This window comes from Heterocephalus glaber, unplaced genomic scaffold (assembly GCF_053883595.1).
Source record: "Heterocephalus glaber isolate CG9 unplaced genomic scaffold, H.glaber_assembly_v1.0 deba00000122, whole genome shotgun sequence".
NCBI lineage: Eukaryota > Metazoa > Chordata > Mammalia > Rodentia > Bathyergidae > Heterocephalus > Heterocephalus glaber.
Window position 1 is genome coordinate 16,699,980 of NW_028258138.1, and position 20,721 is coordinate 16,720,700.

Genomic DNA, 20,721 nt, shown 5'->3' on the forward strand with positions numbered 1-20,721 from the left:
TAACTTGTTGATGAACCCTGAACAGTATTTTATCTGGAAAATCCATGTATGCATTATAACTTATCCCTCCCCTCCCTGCCTCCAAAAGTGCTGGAAAGATGAGATCCTAAAGTAAAATTAACTTCAAAGCATTTGATTTATTTTTAAATTTATTAGCTGTAAGTAGCTGGACATTTGCACCACTCGACCACTGCCAAATTTAAATTCATTAGTACTGAGTGTTTCCTGATTTAGATCCACCAAGGAACATGTAGCAATTAGGTTATGGTTGAGAAGTCAGTGTGCACACTCAAAAGTAACTGTACTGGAGATTTGCGATTCAAAAAAGGAGTGTGGATGTGTCATGGACTCCTTTGGACCAAGGTACTTGTAGAAATTCCGTGGTGTTTGTACAAGTGAGCTATAGGCAAGCTGGCTAGGAGTATGATCTTCTAAAATAAAGGTAATCACTGGCAGAGAAATTGTGCAGTGAAAGCAGGTTATTGAATTTCCTTTCTCAAATGTTTAATAACCTTGAGGGCAAAAAAGATAGCTGTGTGTGTTGTACCCTAAGTCCACAGCACCAGGTGTTGAGAAGGCCCACCACCTACTCAGGTTCAACTCAAGAATGCCCGCAACACAGACTGCTAAGGAAAACCTAGAGACAGCTTTGAAAAATTAACCTGCAGTTGATGTGCAGAGCTAAGTTTACAGCCTCTCACTAAACACAGAACGTTGGATAGAACATGGTATTAGAAAATCCAGTCTCCTAACCTTTTATTAATTGTCCACAATACATCTAACAATAAGGTGGTATTAATAAAAGTCAAAGCCAAGTTATTATGCTTATGTCTCGATTTTCACAGTAAATACATTCTTTGAAAGTGACCAGATAAGATATACTGTATTTGCAGGCCATGGTGACCTATATTTTTTCAAACCTTTGTTATATCCTCAATCATGGAGAATGTGTAATCCAATTCCCTTGCTGTTGCACCTGCTGTTCAGTGTACTGAATGCCTCCAACAGCTTCACGGGCTCCTTGAAATACTTTTGTTAACACCTTTTGTTCCTTTGTCAATTCCCTTCTTCCTTTATCTGTTGCTAAGTCCAAAGTAATTCATCAAACAGCAGGCAAATGCACCAGTTTTCCCTTTGAGAGTAGAAATTTAAACAAACACCTAAAAGAAGTGATATAAAGACAGGGAGATGAAGATACCAAACACAAGGTTGTATGCAGTGTGTTGGGCTTCTTTGCGTGTTTTGTTAGGAATATTAATTGATTCTTTCCCAAGGCCTTTTGGCTTGTCTGGGCCTCACTGAATGCAGAGGAATTGTCTTGGGCACCATATTAAACAGTTAGTGTATACATGTAACAAAATTTCCTATTTTCATGTTGTTATTATAATATTAATTTTAAGAAATAGGGGATGTGGTCTTCAGTCTGTGAGCCCCAAGTTGAACATGCCTGTTCTAGGCCATGGATACTTGGGCCTATGCCTAATTTTATGACTGAGTATTGAAAAGGAGGAGAAGTATGAAATAACTGCCCTGCTAGAAGTGGGAAAGAAAAATGAAATTATACAGAACAGCCTTAGTCTGATAGTTTACATTCATTATTAATATGAAAGAAAAGTACTATTAGAAGTTAGACATACAATACTGGAGATTTTTCTCTTCCATTTCCTGAAGGCAAGGCATGTCTTTCATCACCCCTGGGTGGAATTTGGTGGCTAGAGAGAAACTACATTCTTTCCTTTGTTCATCCCAAATCACCGCCTTTTACTTTTTAATCCTTTGCTTTAAGCTTTTGACTTAACATGGATAGTAAAATATACATGTGCAATATGTACATATTTCCATTAACTTTTAAAAATAAGTGATCCACTTTTATCTACAAAATGCTAAAGGAAGGAGGAAACAGCTTCACAATTTGTGAAACAGCAAAGCGAAAAAAATGTTTACAGCAAAGGCCAGATAGAATTTCAGACTAGGGTAAATTTAAAACTCTGTGAGAAATAGTAGGAAACAAAAAGGCAAACTTTTTGGAGGTAAGGAAGGGGATAAAGGAAAGGGAAGACATAAGGAAAGGGGGGTAAGGGAATTGAACATGAGTAAGAATGATATATGCATATACCACTAACTGAAACAAACATCACTATTACGTATTGCAAACATACACTGACAAAACAATGTGAGGTTGATATTAAGAAGTTTTTGAGAATGAAAGTAAAACTGACTTTAAAAAGATAACAGTAGATTAGATGGCTTTAGGGGTCAACATAAATGATGCTGAAAGTCTGATAAAGTTTCCCTTTTCCTAAACTGTACACATTTTTTTAAATGCAAGATGTATGTCCAATTGAGTTCTACTTAGATTTTAAATATTCAATGTCATGAGATTTAGAATCAGGCTCAATAATGATTTGCTGTCATTATTACTTGGCAAGATTACTGCCATTAGGTAGAGATGTCTGTACCTATTCCACTGCAAAAAACATAATTTAACATAAAAATGAAATCAGTAGACTGTATGTTTCAGGATAAACAGGAACAGATATTGCAACAACGCCTAATACTTTGAATGGATGACAACCATTTAATACAAGAAACCATTTTATTTTAAGCAAGCAAAGGTCATCTCCACATGACCTCTAGGACAAAAATCATAGAAATATACCTAATTTTTAATAGCAAATTTGTACTGATTTAATAGCAAATAGTTTGTTTTTTAACATATACTGGATTAAGCTTTGTAAAGAGATGCCACATCTTGAAGTCTCCTTGTTGTAGACAGATTTCAAATTACTTTCTATGTTTCTTTTCACTCATCAATTACTGAGATAAAATGGGGATCAGTTACTCTGTATCCATTGTGAGGGGCTGAGCTCCGCTCAGGCCAAATGCACCCACACATGGCAAAGACTTCCCAGCTAATATTTAGTGACCCCATCCTGTGATCTGTTCTTTTTAGTAAAATTGTTGAAGTTTCTTAAAACAGCATTTTTGAAGAATTGGAAGGCATCCTTGCTGACTCAGACTTGTTGATGGTCTTCTAACCTTAGCAACTTGCTGAGCTTTTCTTGAATTACACAGCCCTCTTCTCTATGTAGCAGTGGTGGTGATAGGCTCTTTGCGGAGTCTGAAGTGCCTAATCTTTCTCTATCTATAAATAAGCTTACTGAGGTCTTACTAGGATCCTTTCCTAGTGACTTGATGTGGATGTTTCTCTTTTAACTTCATGTTTTCCTCCCTGAGTTCTTGGCGGGATCCTTAGGTTCAATGCTTTTTCTGGCTTGCCTTAAGAAGCTTTACCTCTTCAAACACCCTGGCTCAGATGTTAAATGGGAAATGTGGTCTTTATTCATTTTCATACAATGCCTTCATCACACATGGGCAAGTAGGTGTAATGTATTCACGTTGAAGAAGCTTGAGTGTAGTTGTAAAAACATTTTCAGTACACTTAAAATGTGCTCGGTAGTCTGTTTCTCAGTAGAAAGTAAGGATTTGAATACAGTTTTCTTCTACTGAATAAAAGGAATAATACATCTAAATTTTGTTAAATAAGCTGGACATAGAAGCAACTGTGATTGTTTCATATTTTTCTGGACTCCCATCATATTTTGTTATACCTAAGTTTATTTTTATAGTGTCATAGTGAGAAAAGAAACATTTCACTTATCTTGAAAATAAATGCTGGAAAAGTTAACTAGTTAACCAGGCCATTTAGTGTTTCACCGGGATTAGACTTGAGACAACTGTTTTTATCATTAGGCATGATATTCCCTATTTACAGGATCCTTAGACATACCTGCCCTTCAGCAGGAAAATAAGACAGATGTCCACATGCCTGAGGCAATGTAGTTAAAGATGAGAAAGGCAGGCTTAGAGTACAAAGCCCTAATACCTATCATGTCACCATGCATAAGCGACCTGATCTATCTTTTGTTTTCTTCAGTTATCTTATCTGTGGAACAAATAAAATAAGTGAATCTGCTTTATAGGGTTTTCATGCATTACATAAGCTAGTACATGTTAAGAATGGAGGATAGTTTGTACAGTGTAACAAATATGTATTATTCTTATTGCTGTTATAATCACTGCATGAATCCCAAAGACAAGTAAACAAACAAACAGAATTAAGCCCCTGAAAATGATGGGAAATCTGCTAGCATGAATGTGTGACTAGAGAAAATTAAGGCTGTCAATTTATTGGGGAGGGATTCTTAGGGAACGTCCAGGAAAAGGAAGTACATTTCACCCTCTGACTTTGCATTATAAATGTTTCAGCTTCCATGGATTCCGTTTGCCTGTCCCCATGTTAGCACCCCATATACAATGCAGTAAGATACCAACCTGGTTTTGATAGATACACTTAAAATGCCCAACATATACCAACTCCATAAAAGAACAGACACAAAGAGAAGAAAAAGGACAAGACTATAAACACCATCCTAGTCCTGAATTATCAAAGATTGTTCCTTCTCTTCTATCATTCCATTATTCCATAAATTATGAAAGCTTTTCATTAAAATTTGTATTAGTCTGGGAGAAATATTTTATTTAGTCTAGCCCCTTCACTTTAGTCAGAAACAACAAGGGGTAGAACACGGTCATTTTTCTGTATTCTGAATACCTAGAATATGTTGGAGGGCATCCTAAGTACTGAGAAAATGCTTGTTCAGTGAGTACAAGAATAAATGAGGTACCACCTTGAGTATTATTTGTGGAACTGGTGGAAAGGAGACATGTGATAAGCACACGAGGAGAAGGATAAGTTGGAAATGCTGAATAAGATATAAACAGAACACCCACAATTCTCTGTTTCTCAAAGTTGGAGTGTTACAGTTTGGGTCCGATGCCCCTTCAGAGCCTCACGCAGTCAGAAGTGGCTTTTTCAGAGGTGGCTGGATCTAGAGTGTGTGATGCTGGGATTAAGGGCATGTGATTACTAAACTAGTCCACTGATCAGTTTGACATCCACCTAATCCTGGTAGTCTGGATAAGATAAAAAGGGCAGAGAGACACTGTTAAGGTCCCTTGTTGCTTTGCTACCTTCAGGCTGCCGGAAACTGTTTCTCCTCTGCCATGGGCCACTCTGCCTTGGAGCCACCCAATTGTGGACTGAATCCTCCACAAACTTTAAGATAAATAAACCTTTCTCCTTTTAACTGTGGGTGTTGGGTATTTTGTCTCAGCAATGAGAAAAGTAACTAAGACAGAGAGTGAAAGATTTATTATTGTTAATTTCACTATCAGATTTCCTCTGAGTCCATTTGAATGTTTTTTGGGTGTCTCAGAAAACTATTTTCATAGCTAAGTATTAAAAAGTAATTTCATGTGGTCATACTACTTCCAGCAGTATAGGTACTGCAGAGCACATGACCCACGGAGAATGCTGGAGTCCAGAGAGGTGCCCAGCCAGGCCCCAAACACATCACCTTCTTTAGGGGACCATACTGCAGAGTTAAGGGTGCTTTGTGCTTCAACATCACCTGCAGCATTTTATTTTTAAAGGCTTTGTATTAGTATATGTTCTTTATATATAATAAATACATACATTGTAGGGAATTGGCACATGTACATATCACATCTTGATCCTTCTTTACTTCCCCTTCCTCCCTTCCTTCCTACATCCCCCCAGGTTCCCTTCCCATCTCCACAAACTCTGCTTCCTATCACCTATCTTTTGTTTTGATCTTTAAATTATTTATACTTGGGATCTCTCATATAGGAGAAACCATGCCTCATTTAACTGTCTGTGTCTGATTAACTTCATATATTTAGATCTCTGATTTTAGGGTCTGAATCCTACACACAGAGCTGTGGTTGATCTCGGTTACTTTTTTTTAGGTAACTGTTTGCTAGACCTGCCACGGAAGCAGATCCTGGGCCCTGAAGAACTTCCAGGACAGACCTATGATGCCACGCAGCAGTGCAACCTGACATTCGGACCCGAATACTCTGTGTGTCCCGGCATGGACGTGTGCGCCCGGCTCTGGTGCGCTGTGGTGCGTCAGGGCCAGATGGTTTGTCTGACCAAGAAGCTGCCTGCCGTGGAAGGGACGCCCTGTGGGAAGGGGAGGATCTGCCTGCAGGGCAAGTGTGTGGACAAAACCAAGAAGAAATATTATTCCGTAAGTGGTGTCCTCATCCACTGTGGGAGGTGCATTCCTGACATGTGTGGCGCTTACTTCAGAGGGCTGCATATCCTAGAGCAAACATTTGACCTTTAGAGATCCATTACAGCTTCGTCTTTCCCCACAGTGGCCATTCTCAGTAACCAAATACTGGGGGACATGCAGATAATAGGGATTTCTTTGCAGATCCCAGCCTTCCACAATAAAACATGCAACCCAGAGTCTGATTGAGACCCCAGGTAGGGCCCCAGAAGTTGTCTTTTGCAAGTTCACTTTTAAACTCCTCTTGCTAAAGTTATCGGACTACATCTACTTAAATTGAGCAAGAAAATAGTAGCAGAGCATACATTATAGTTCTTATAATTATTTGACAACCTCCAGTAGGACCATTTTTTACCCAGGCTCTAAGTTCATCTACATTTAGGAGATACTATAAACTAAGGCTGCCCCAGGGAAACATTTCTACCACTAAATGCACGTGCATCTGACTCCTTAGTCTTCAAGGCCAATTCAGAGTATGTGTTCACTGTCATTCACAAGGTTTTTCCAGTCTCTAACAAACAATGCTGCCATGTGCTCATTGGCCATGTCTTTCAGGTTGTCACCCGATCAGACATCATCAGACACCCGACACCAGTAGTGAGGGGCAGTTCTGCACATGTTCTCGGGGAAAAAATTGACTGGAATATATTGTCTTTGGGAGTCTCCATTTCCTCCCAGAAGGTTTCCAGAAGAATAGTCCTGGGGTGGCATCCCAGACTCCTCCTTCCTTGTGGGGTGTATGGAGCAAGGGTGCAGATGCCCTTCAGCAAGTCACATTCAATTAGGAATTATGCCAAGCTGAGCTCAAAGACATTTGTATATGAAGCAGAGTCAGTCACAGGCAGGATGTGTGATGTCAACAAAGGAACTGCAGAACTTTGGGGCTAGAGCGATAGAGATGCAAACACAATCAGACAGTGTTCGGCATTGTGCAAGGCCATTAGCCATTATACATTTCATTAAAGATCCAAGATCGGAGTACACAAAAAGTTAGCGTGGCTTAATGGTCCTGAACAGCCTTGACAAAATCAGAGAGCATAATTTAGAATGGCCTGGAGAAAACAAGAGGAAATCTTTGCGAAGTACTCAGTACTTAAGGGTGATGTTTTATCCTTTGCTGCTGGGAGTGGGATCCTGGAAAAAAACAAGTTGCTTGGAATTGGAAATGTGCTATAATTCCAGAGCATGACCTTGTCCAGCTCAGTAAAGAGTTGCCTGCATCCGCCTTGAAGTTCCCACTGTAGAGGTACATGCAAGTGGTTTGCAGAGGTACTGTACATTTTGGATATTTTCTTCCTCTTTGAGTTAAACTGGCTTCTGTTTTTGATTTCAGACATCAAGCCATGGCAACTGGGGGTCTTGGGGCCCCTGGGGCCAGTGTTCTCGCTCCTGTGGGGGTGGAGTACAGTTTGCCCATCGCCACTGCAATAACCCTGCACCCAGAAACAGTGGCCGCTACTGCACAGGCAAAAGGGCCATCTACCGATCCTGCAATGTGCTGCCCTGCCCGCCCAACGGTAGGCTGCTCCAAGTGTCAGTAACCACCGAGTATTCATATCCTAGCAGAAGCAAATAGGGAAGGCTGGAGAAATAGTGCTTACCTGATTGATGCGCAGTCCCAGTAGTGCTCAAATCAATAACAAATATGTGATTTTTAAATTATTAACATAAACAAGTGTATTTGGGGAACTAGAAGAAAAACATCCTGTTTTCTGCTCCCTATAGATCAAACCCTTCAACACTGTTGCTTATAAAAGCTCTGTGGTAAAAAATGTTAGTGTCTTCCTTTTAGAATTATTTAAATGCGCAAGATCATATCTAAGACACAGAAGAAATAAAGTATTCATGTAATGTGTTTTGTTCCCTAGATAAATCTTTTCGTCATGAGCAATGTGAGGCTAAAAACGGCTATCAGTCTGATGCAAAAGGAGTCAAAACATTTGTGGAATGGGTTCCCAAATACGCGGGCGTCCTGCCGGGGGACGTGTGCAAATTGACCTGCAGAGCCAAGGGCACGGGCTACTATGTGGTCTTTTCTCCAAAGGTAACTATGCCCTGACTGTCCAGAAGCAGTAGGCGTCCTCAGTGAAAATTATTTGGTAGAATGACAGCTGCAGATGCCAAATGTAAACAGTCATTATTTGGGGGGTGGTTGGATTTTGGAAGGTTTTTATTTTCATCTCTATAATTTCTATTTTTTCAAACTTTATACAATGAATAAGTTTTTAAAAAACAGAACAAGTAAATGTTTTAAAAGCTATTTTTGAAAAGGCATAACTCAGTGTCAAGGAAGGGAAAATGTGAGCTTAACTTCAAAATAGCCAAAAAAATATTCAGTATTTGCTAGACACACTTGCTGAAGGGATGGACTATAAGAATTCTTTGTGGAATCATAAGGATGGGATCAAGCCCAGTGTCTCTGATGCAAGTTTTTCAGTAAGTCTTGGCCGCTTAATACAAATCAGTATCTCATCCCTTATTTTACACAGAATAAGATTTTCTAAGTATACCACTGGGTTTTTTTAACTTTCAGTTTTTTGGCTGCAATTTAAAAATACTGATGTTTTAACTTGCAACAGGTACAACCTTTAAAACACTTCTGAAACTGGCCTTCAGATATATATGTTATTGAAAAATAAGCTAATGTCCACCATAGGTAATGCTTAAAATATCATATTTCACCTATGAAATAATACATTTTTATTAAAAATATTACGGAAAGATAAAAATACCACCTGGAAATACCACCATCTGGAGAACTGTTAATCTATTGAAGTATATTCTTCTTCAGTTCACACACACACATGCACACACACACACACACACCCCTTCACTCACACACATATATGAAAACAGAATTTTGTATACACACACATCAAAAAATTCACATTTATATGTTGTATATACTCGCCTGCATGAGCCACAAGAGTTTATGTACTATTTTATATGCTATTTTGACTAGCTTTTCAACAACATATACTGATTTTTTATTCAAAATATACTCAATCTCTTTCAGTATGTACTTTTATGACTCCCCCATATTCTATTTTCTGCAGTCACCTGTTTGTTTCTGCTGCATTGTCTAACAGTCTAACACACAATGGGAAATGTTCTTCCACCTATGACATGTTTTGAATAAGTTTAATGTCCAACTTGTTGCTATAAAAACCTTTATAAAACAAAGAAGAGTCTCTGTCCTTAACCCTGTTTATGCTCAGCTCTTCACAGCAGTGACAGTCCCATACACTACATGAAAACATCGTTTTGGTCAGTGTAAAAAGCCAAGATACGCTGCTGCCTGTGCTCGTGAATACTTTTGTTTACAAACAATTTGGTTCACACACAGAAGCATTTGGCACAATTTTGTTTTTGTTTCCAAACTCTGCCTCAGGTGACAAACACAGCTGTGGCTATCTTTCCCAAACACACACATGGCCGTATTTTCCAAAATCGTAGAACAAAGTAAGTTTGTGAACCGAGCTATCACTGTAATGCCTCGCAGGAATTTGTTACGCATACAAAAATGGAGATTACTACCTTGGATCACCTAACATAAGTTTGAGGGGAAGTGCATAACCAAGACTTCCTCAAATCTTCCTACTGCCGGTAGAAAGATTTTTTTCAGTTAAATGCTTGTGAAAACTAAGTGGTGATTGATTGTTGGTTACTTGTTCTTTTCCAATGTATGATTTCATCCAATCAGACTCAAATTAGAGCTTGCTAGTTTACCAAAGGAACCAAGTACTGATGCACAGATGTGCCCCATGCTGAAGTACCTGCCATGTTTCAGGTGACAGACGGGACTGAATGCAGGCCTTACAGTAACTCTGTCTGCGTGCGGGGCAGGTGTGTGCGCACCGGCTGTGATGGAATCATTGGGTCAAAGCTGCAATATGACAAGTGTGGTGTATGCGGAGGTGACAACTCCAGTTGTACCAAAGTTATTGGAACCTTCAATAAAAAGAGGTAATGAAATAGAACCCTTGCCCTTCCATGGATTGAACAAAGCTTTAGACCAGCAATCTTGATACCAGGGGACTCATATGACCACAACAGCTCTCTGTAGGAGGCTGGCTAACGTGGCTCTAGTAGCACATTGTGAATCTGACAGGGGAGGAGCAGAGATGCATGAAGCTTTGGTGGCTCAGTGGACACTTGTCACTGCTACAGCCCCGGGCCTCAAGGTCTTTCAGAGTCAGACAACCCAAAGGAAAAAGTGGGTAGCATTTCACTGGAGTCATGTCCTGCAGATTGATTATTTCTAAAGTATAATTTATGAAAGGATGGCTGATAGACTGTGTTCTTCTTGGGAAAATATTTCCTCTTGGAAAATGTACATTAATTGAGGTGGCATGGGTAACAGTCCTTTTTTTAGGGTGAACTATTCCGGTTTATAACTAAGGAAATACATGCTGCAGTATCTCCTGGTTCTACAGTTTTGCTCTAAATGTGTAAGATCATTAATGCCCAGTTTCTGGCATGAAATATAATGCTATCACATGATGACTGATTTGGCTAAAGACCCTGATGAAACACAGGATTATTTTTCTTGTTTGCAAAAACTACTGATTCATATGGGTTGAGTGTACCTGTGTTTGGAATGCAGGTGTAGATTTTTAACTTCAAAGTGATACACAAACCAAATTAACAATAAGAACTTACTAAAAAGATTAAACATTATGTTAATGGAAAAAACTGAAGATTTTCTTTGATATGATTAAAAAATGTATGGCTGAAAAATTTATTTTGAGTTAAATGTGGGTTACTAATCTTACTTGCTAATGAAATAATAATTATTTACCTAATTATTCGGGGCCACACATGTGAAAAACTCTGCACATCCAGTTACATCTTGGATTTTTGTGTATTTCAAAGGTGTGAGACACCTTAGAGATTATCAGTTCAATCTTTTGTTCTACAAATGAGGAGACTAGGACCATGGACATTTAAGATTGATCCAGTTTTGCAAGGCTGATGAATGCAAGAACAGAGCAGAGGTTCTAACTTAAGTCATGGAATTTGTAGGCCATTTTGTAATTTACAAAAAGAAAAGAAGAGAGGGAGGGAGGAGAAGAGAGGAGATACAGAGAAAGAAAAGGGAAGAGAAGAAGGGAAGGAAAAAGGAGAAAAGGGGAAAGGAGGAAAAATGAAAGAAGGAAGTTTATGAATTAGATGGAGAATAAAATTATCTTAAATTATACTTTATATACTATTTGCTAGGCATTCTCCTACATAAAGTTATAAAGCACTTGTAAAAATGTTAAAGACTATTTTAAGTTTTTGTGTTGACAACTAATATCTGCATATTTCATGTTACATGAACAGATGAAGAAATCTATAATAAAAACAAGGGATATGCAACGTGGCCCCTTGTAAATTGATTATATTATTTGGTAAAATGTAGGAACTAGAAATTAGACAAATCAGTTTCACACACTTCAAACCGCATAGGCAATTGTATTTCTCTTTGAGTGACTAAGAAAGTAAAGTAAGTACAGTAAAGGAGGACATTATTATGAAATTTCTTATAAAGGCAAATATTTTGGCAAAAGTGTTGCTCCTCCTTAGGTATGGTCCCTTGGTGCTTAATTAGCATTTCTGCCCTAGCATTTGCTCCGAGCTTATAGATAGTTGAAATGTTTATACCTTGGTCCCTTCTCCTGAGTGGATGACAGATCTTTAGAATCTATCTTGTCACCTACCCTAACACCTTACTCAGTTTATCAGAAGATCACATGGAAACCAAGCATTCAGGGACATTTAGAAAGATGTTAAAATCTATTTTTCCTATGAGAGTACTAAGTTGTCATTATCCAAATACAGAATCTTACCTCAGATTCTCAAGTATAGTAAGACTTAGTACTAAGATGACAGCTTTTGGAGAATTACTGGTTTTTAACTGTTGAAGGGTGTGCTTACTTTCTCTTTTCCTCCTCCTTCTCTCTTTCTCTCCCTCCCTTGCCCCCTTCCTTGTTCTCTGCTCTCCTGTGAACATTTCTGCCTCCAGTAAGGGTTACACTGACGTTGTGAGGATCCCCGAAGGGGCAACCCACATAAAAGTCCGCCAGTTCAAAGCCAAAGACCAGACTAGATTCACTGCCTACTTAGCCCTGAAAAAGAAAAGTGGTGAGTACCTTATCAACGGAAAGTACATGATCTCCACATCAGAAACCATCATCGACATCAATGGCACAGTCATGAACTACAGCGGCTGGAGCCACCGGGATGACTTCTTGCATGGAATGGGCTACTCGGCCACCAAGGAAATTCTGATCGTGCAAATTCTTGCTACAGACCCAACTAAAGCATTAGATGTCCGGTACAGTTTTTTTGTTCCCAAGAAGTCCACTCCAGCAGTAAACTCTGTCACTAGCCATGGCAGCAATAAAGTGGGATTGCACACTCCACAGCTGCAGTGGGTGACAGGCCCCTGGCTTGCCTGTTCTAGGACCTGTGACACGGGCTGGCACACAAGGACGGTGCAGTGCCAGGATGGAAACCGGAAGTTAGCAAAGGGTTGTCTTCTCTCTCAGAGGCCTTCTGCTTTTAAACAATGCTTGCTGAAGAAATGTTAGCCTGTGGTTATGCCCTTGTGCACACAGATAACTGGAGGATGCATCACTGATACAGCTGTGGTAAACAAGAGGTCTACCCCATGCACAGAAAGTCACATGCCAGTGGCATTGTCACCAGGAGTCAAATTATGGGCAGAATCTGCTCTCTGTGACCAAAAGATGTACACTGCTTCATGTGACAATGGTGACCTTAAAGTATAGAAAAACTTGGGAGTTATTTAACATCCCCTGGGCCTGCAAGAACACAAAGTAAATAAACAAAACACTAATGAATGTAGAATCAGGGGACATTTGAAGATAGCAAAACAATCTCCCCTTTGTCACCTACCTCTTATAGAATGTCTTCAAAGGCATTGTAATCAATTTCACCCATGATACACAGTAGCTTATTTTTACTGTTTATAAGTACATTTTCCCTTGGTATGTCACTTTATATCACTTGGTTCTATTTATATATGTGTGTATATATATGTGTGTGTGTGTGTGTGTGTGTATATATATATATATGCATATATATACTTCTATCAAAAAGTGTTTGACCAAAGTAGGTCTACAGCTATTTCAACTCCCACTTTCCAGAAAGAGCTGTAGATATTTTACTGGAAATTAAGAACTTGCTGCTGTTTTAATAAGATTTAGTATATTTTCTGACTACAGGAGACAAAATATATTCAAAAACCATTTTGACAGCAAGCATTTTCTGAGCAATTCTGAAAAGAAAAAGGATCTCAGTATATTTAGTCATTTAAATATATACCTGGGTCAATCTACTAATCCCTTTGACTGCTTGTATTATTTTTTCAGGCAGCCAGCCAAATTAACGTACCAATACAATGTAGAAATAGTGTTTGCCTGTGTGTATATGATCAGTATTCAAGAGTCTAAAAATTAGTTTTCTTGTATTGGAATTTTAAAGAAAAAATATATGTCACCACATTTTCAATTTATATTTTCACGACTGCTTGCTCTTTCTATGGCTTCCAACTACTATCTTACAATGTGTAATATACATACAGAACACACTGCATAGAGTTTTCTATTACATCCAACACTTTAAACATTGGTATACCTCTTACCAGCAAGCCTTTAAAATATGTTTGTTTTCGCTCCTTTGTCTGTTTCATTCAAGGGTTCTGAAAATCTGCAATGCTTTGTACTTCTTTTGGGTTTGGTTTAATAGGTATATTAAACATCACTTGACAATAAACCACATCTAGAAGAGGTAATCATAATTAATGTGGTTAATGCAAAACAGTGGTTAACATTAATAAGACTGTTTCCACACCACAGGCAATAATTTCTTAATTTTAATATAAATATATTCCTACTGTATTAAAGATTTCTCAATTGGAAAATGTTTGGTTATACCAGTACATATGTGAGTAATAAAATGTTATGATTTTCAGGAAGTTTATTCCATTTATTTCCATATCTTATCTAGATAGGTTAGTAGCTTGAAGAGTCAGGTGTTGAAAATATTTTATAATCATATACATGAAAATTTCTTTTTTGATTGTAAACTGCATATCCACATGGCCATAATTCATAAAATCAAAGATATTTTAGTCCATAGATATATTTTTTATTGTGAAATACTAAAAAGCAATCATTTTATATAAAATTTTATAACAACTAAACCAAATGTGCCTATTGCTAAAGATTTAAATATAGAAATTTTAGGGAATCATTGATTGGGTTCCATTAAACTTATGAGAATTTATTTTTAGTATAAGCTATTTTTATTATAAAAGAATTATGTAATGGATCTCACCATCTCGCATTAATTCATTCATTTCAGGAGCTATGAAAAACCTATGTCTCAATGTTTTAAATGTTTCTTAAGAAATTATTTTTTAGAACAGATAATTGTTTTACGAAGCCAATAATCATCTTTTGGATTTTCAGAGAATGATTTTGCTTTAGACGTAGAAATTGTATCTTAAGGAATTATTATTTCAGGAATTTGGTCTACACCGGACTGGTACCATTCATTTAATGGAGATGACCAAATAAGAAGGACAAGGGCATGAAACAAAGCTAGTCAAATCACTCAGAAAGTAAAAGAAGGATTAAAAAATCATACTGCCATTTGACTGTGAGAGCAGAATTAACACAAAATTCAATGTTACTTTATCCAATTTTGAAAATTATTTTAATCAAATAATTCAAATGTGACAAAAATTCATTCTCATCTTTTGTGGTTATATTTCCAACAACATTAAAAACTATCGAAGAGTAAACATGGTTGTCTTCTACTCTGCTTCACCATACTATATTCATAGATTCTGAATAGTATTTATCACTTACTCACTTTTCCCCAAATTCGTGAAGTTCTGTACTTCTCACTGAAACAATCCTAGATTAAAATAAAGAAACCACTATTCAGGGTTTTTAAGTTTCTCTCTTTTTAAAAAATGAGTATCACTAGATTGACTGAGGAATGTATGTATAAACTCCTAAGAAAAGTTGCATAGACTGGAAACTGAAATTCAGAGAAATTGAATGTTCAGCAGATAAAAAGTAATAATAATAATAATAATAAGCAAAGGGAAGTGCTCTATGGCTCTGTAATTCAGTCCAGTTTAATTTTATACTGTCTTTCACCTTTTTGTACCTGCATCTTGAATTTAAAAGAAAAAACAATCTAGGGGTCAAGATGCCAAAAAGAGAGAAATAAAGAAGAGCGTTTAAAAATGGTCAGGTTTGTAAGAATTTAATCTCACTTGCATAACTAAGCACTCTAAGAATAAGTTTTATTAAGTATTGAGAGAGCCAAGAAATAGCATTTATTTCTTCTAGAATAGAAAAGGTTAAATTAAGCCCTGCCTTGTGGTTTAGAAGTATAAGAACATTGCTATAATTTATTTAACGAATTCAATTTCTTTTGCCTTCCTGTGGAAACAGTTTTATCCCATTATACTAAGAATTAAGGGATGAATCACAAACAAAAAAGTTGCAGCACTGAAAAATAAGTAATTTATTGTTTTTGCAACTGGTGTGTGAATTTGTGTGATAAAATTATTTATTCTTATTTAACGAAAATATGTGCAAATTCTTCTATATTTAAAACATTTTCCTGTTGTCTTACTTATTAATTTATGCTTCATGTTTGTGTATAAAGTACACTTTGTGAGTTTACATAATATACAACACTGGTTGCTTTTGTATTTTTTTATGTAGAAAGGTTTCTGTGTGAATCAAGTGTATATGTATATATTCTCATGTTTCATTACTCTGATACTATCATTCTTTCCAGGGAAATTTTTAATTTAATCTTTCTTGATCATTAATGTTCATTACTTATAGCTACATTAATAGGTCTTTTATATTTCATTAACACAATTTTTCCAAGTCACAGGTAAGAAAAAAGGCTTATTCAATCAAATAAGGTGCAAGTTTTAAACTTGAACATACAGATAGCCTAGAGCAGTGGTGGTAAACCTCTGGCAAGCATTCTGCAGCAGGCTGAAAACGAAAACTCTAAAAGGTTCATCAATGCATCATTGAAAACTCTAAAAGATTTACCATCCCTGGCCTAGAAGCCTTGCATAGAAGCTAAGACACATTAAAGAATCAGGTTCATTCATTTGTTGGATAAACACAAAGTGTTGTTGATATATAACTGAAAGTCCTTTACACACAACTTTTGAGTGGTAAGAATGACAATAAAAGCAAAACTTGTCTTTTGCTGCTTGAGAAACACTTCCTAAAATTAATATCATTTATTCTCTGGTGTCTATAGCATTCTATAGATGAGCACAAAAAATTGGATTTCTGTGATTCAGATGCCAGTAATTTCAGCTGCTTGTATAAACATTGGATATCTGTTGGTGAAATGTGATTTTTTTTTTTTACAACTATCAAATTACCCAGAGCAGTCAGACTGAGAGGAGGCAGCAGCCACACCTCTGAGAGCACTCACTTGCCCTGACTGTGTGTGGCTTTGCAGTCTGATTCCAGTAAGGCAAAGCACTCCCAAACTCACAGCACATTCTCTGGGCTCCATCTTTGGTCCTGTCACTCTCTCTTGACTGTATCTTCTCTGACAAGCACATCGTAACAGCTAAGGTGATGACAGCAGCCAGATGGAGAAGTTCAGGACTTGTTTGCAAAAATAGGTTGAATTTAATAATGACCAAATCTTGCTAGTAGTCTAGGTCTGAGTGTGAAATTTCATTGGCAAAATGAGTGTATATTATTAAGTCCTTATAATTAAATTTGAGGTCAAATACCTTATTTTCATACATTTCAAAGCTATGAATAAATGAAATAACCATGAGTACAGAAGTACATATAAGAAACAAATTCAAGGTGCTTTTGTCATTTAGACTCATAAAAAATAAATTTATATGTTCCTATTATTTTTCTCATTTGCCAACAACCTGTAATTTTATATTATCAGAGGTAGATCAACTGACCTGACTAGTCCACTAAAAAAATCTTCCTAATAGTCCTCTGTTAGCCTGAACTACAAAATGATTCATTGAATTATATCATCATAAAACACATCAATCTATAATGAAAAATTGTGTTCTGTTTAAAGTATGGGAACATATTGAAATATGGAACCAGGCATTAGCCAAAACATGGGAATACAAGATGGTGATGTTCACATCAGCAAAGCATTCATCAATCTAGTAAATGCCTAGTGATATGATATAATTCTATTGCAGGTTTTGTGGGGAAAATAAAGGACTATGTTGTTAGAACTTGTTTGTTTTGAGAGTAAGACTTTAGTATACGTATTAGCTATCCCAGTTAATTGTATCTTACTAACTCACTAGCACTTTAGCCATAATTTCATTGTCTCTAATCCTTATCTTGTGGCTCCATGAGCTAGTCCTTACGTACTGCATAGACCTAATGAAAAGATAAATAAGGGTCCATCTTCCTATAAGCTATTGCCACATCAGTGACCTGGAATCTAACACTGTAGGAAAACTGTCATTTATAAACGAAACAGGGCATTTTTTTTCATTTTTCTTTGGCACATCCACTGAAGAATTGTTACTGAGGTGCTAACATCTTCCATGATCAACTGTCAAATGTAGCATTTCTGAGTTCTACTTTTTAAATATGATCTTACAATTTGCAAGAAAGACCTCTGAATTTTTTGTCAAGCCTGGGCACAACTTCATACTCGAAGTTCAAGAAATAAACATGACCAATGGTCATTCTGACCAACAGTGGTTAGTGAATAGACTGTATGTATTTTTGAGGATATTTAAATTGTCAACGGAACTTGAAGTCTGTCAAGTCAGTCACATTTAAAGGAGTCACATTTCAACATTTTGAAACCATCAACATTACATTCAAACTGGTGTGTTTGCCCTAACTTGTTTTAACTTTGTGATATTTTATGCCTGCAGTAAACACTTAGTGACTATATCTCAACGTTTTATTTAACAACTCACAGTGTATTAGAAGCACATATTCTATACTGAGAATGTATTTAGAAGTTCATATTGTGTAACTGAAGCTAGACTTTTGATTAAGAACTATTTACTCTCTGAATGATATTTTTACATTGTACACTCAGGCATGACATAAATATTGCTGCTTTATCTTGCTACAATTAGGATTCACAAACACTCCTTACATTTTAGTAATGACCTGTTAGATCACGCACATGCTTCATAAACGGACACTGCAGATAACTAAATTGATGACAGAAATATGTTCCTTTTGACATAGGCAGTGACACAAATAATTTGATTTTTATATTAATGGCTGAGTAAAGTCAAGTAATAAACCTAAATAGAGATGGTTGATATTTTTTAAGTGTTGAAATATGCTTTCATTGATAGAGAATAATGAAAATTTACATACTGTGCATAAGATAAAAATTTGTAAGCTGCTTATTATCCTCAGTTTTCCAGAAGTGATCTCGTATAATGCAGTGGAAAGACCAAAAATCTTAGAAAAATCAAGATGGTCTTATTTAAAGTGTTTCTTTAGCTTTGGCAAACTTCAAATCTGAATCAACTACTTAAAGCATTGCTGTGTCTTGTAGCTTGCATTCCACAACAGCTCTGTCATTCAGGTAAACCACTTGAACTGAGCCGTTTGGGACCTGTCTATACTGTAATATTTTTCATTGAGGAACAGTATCTTATTTTGTAAAGCATTTTCCTGTGTGTGACTTAAAACTGTAAAACTAAACATTGGTTTTGTGGTTTCAGTGGACACAATAAATATAAACTGTAAACTAGTTTAAAGTACGAACTGCATATAGTATGTTTTAGAGTTGAAACTACTGTCTATTTATATTTAATTTTCTTATAACATTGGTAGCACAAAAGCCGGTCTCAAAGAAGTCCTAGGCACTCTAACATCTATCATCCATCATCCACTGTGGCCTAAACAATATTATCTCTTAAAGTACAGTGGAGGTATTACTTCAAGTTCCTCTTATTAGATTATCCCACCCTAAAGTCTGCCCATTTTGAAATTTGGTGTTCAATTAGGAACAATGAACAACAGAATTTGCATTATTTTTACTTTTGGTACATAAACTTATTCCAGACATAAAATTAAAGAGCTGACATAATACTACAAGCTGAGAACTTCTTTTTCAAAATGAGATTCTCTAGTCATTCTGTTTATTTGGTAACAGAATTATAACATTAAGTTTCTGAAGATCATTGATTCCTTTTAACTCCGAAATCATAACTGTTTAGTATAAAGATACAAGCATTGAATTTCCCAAGCATTATTTTAGAATTATACTACTGTTTCTCCTTAGTAGTATATGTACTTTTTAAAGAAATGATTAAAAGAAGATTTTTTAAAGGATAGTATACACACTGCAGGATCATAACATGACTAAGAGTTGTTGAACATCTCATGTCAGGCCTTGTGCTAACCAGCTCAAAAAATTTTTACTGCAGTTTCTCTCTATAACTTTATGAGGTTGGTGTTAACGTTCCAGTATTGCAGATGACAGTCACAATATGACAATCATTAGTGACTAGCTTTCACCTAGTGCCAAGGACCACTGTGAGCACTCAGGTATTTATTCTCAATTACTGCCACCTCTGGGCACTAAGTCTTAAATCTTGATAAACAGTGAGTCTGAGAGAGCAAATGCAGCGTGAATGGAAGGCTTGGGAGATTGGAGCAGGGGAGGGAGAAGTGTTTAGATGCCCTAATATGTGGGGGCCCGAGTACAGCAAGAGCAGTCCTGAAATTGCAATGAAAGTGCCAAGGCAACTATGGAGAAACAGGCAAACAATAAAGATAAGCTCCAGAGCTAAGAGTGGGGCAGAGGACTATTGTTTAAAGAGAGAGGAGAGAAAATTTAGTTTGAAAATTATTAAATTGTTAGTAAAGGTTAAAAAAACACTCAAACTTCAGCATTTAGCCTTACAAACTTTGCAACTAATAATGAGCTGTTTTAATGTCAAAGACCTAGGAATGTTCTGAGGGGTAGCTTTTAAATTAGGACTAGAATGACCAAAAGAAGTGGTTAGAAATGGACATAGAAAATGTTTGTGAAGTCCCAATCATCATCAAAGTTTAGATCCTATTGTATCTTTCTAGATACATAGTGTTGAGTATTTTGTCTATTCAACTCTACTTACGTTTTCCCACAGAAAAAATGATTGCAATCAATCCTCCAAATCTATGGATTCTACAAATTTGGAGTTTGATCTCTGTGAAGGATCCCTAAAACAAATTGACTGCTATGCTTTTATGTAGACACAAGTGAGAAGGAAACGTGATGTAAAAGCTCTGTTTTCCAAAGTTTCCATCCATGTCTATTACATATGTAAAGAGAATTGAACCCTAGAATAGTTCACCATCTGAGGCATATCCCTAGGGATGGAGGAAACTATGCAGAGCTAAAACTGAAGACCACTATCTAACAGATGTTTATAAGATTATCTGTAATGTAGATTTCTCCCTTCTCCATACCTGCCATGCTTTATCTCTCCACTTCATGCTTCATCTGGATTTGCCTTGAACTGAAAATGTAGTCCTTT

General features: G+C 36.7%; 1 protein-coding gene across 2 annotated transcripts in view; it reads left to right on the forward strand.

The window, feature by feature from the left end:
- Adamts5 (ADAM metallopeptidase with thrombospondin type 1 motif 5) overlaps window positions 1-18,947 on the forward strand; it is a 45,898-nt gene extending 26,951 nt beyond the window's left edge. For both annotated transcript variants that reach the window (XM_004842241.4, XM_087213486.1), the window contains exons 5-9: window positions 5,833-6,116; window positions 7,495-7,678; window positions 8,030-8,205; window positions 9,952-10,127; window positions 12,169-18,947. In XM_004842241.4, coding sequence (XP_004842298.1) covers window positions 5,833-6,116; window positions 7,495-7,678; window positions 8,030-8,205; window positions 9,952-10,127; window positions 12,169-12,736 — 1,388 coding nt within the window. In that variant the 3' untranslated portion in view covers window positions 12,737-18,947. The remainder of the gene's footprint in view (window positions 1-5,832; window positions 6,117-7,494; window positions 7,679-8,029; window positions 8,206-9,951; window positions 10,128-12,168) is intronic.
- The last annotated feature ends 1,774 nt before the right edge of the window (window positions 18,948-20,721 follow it).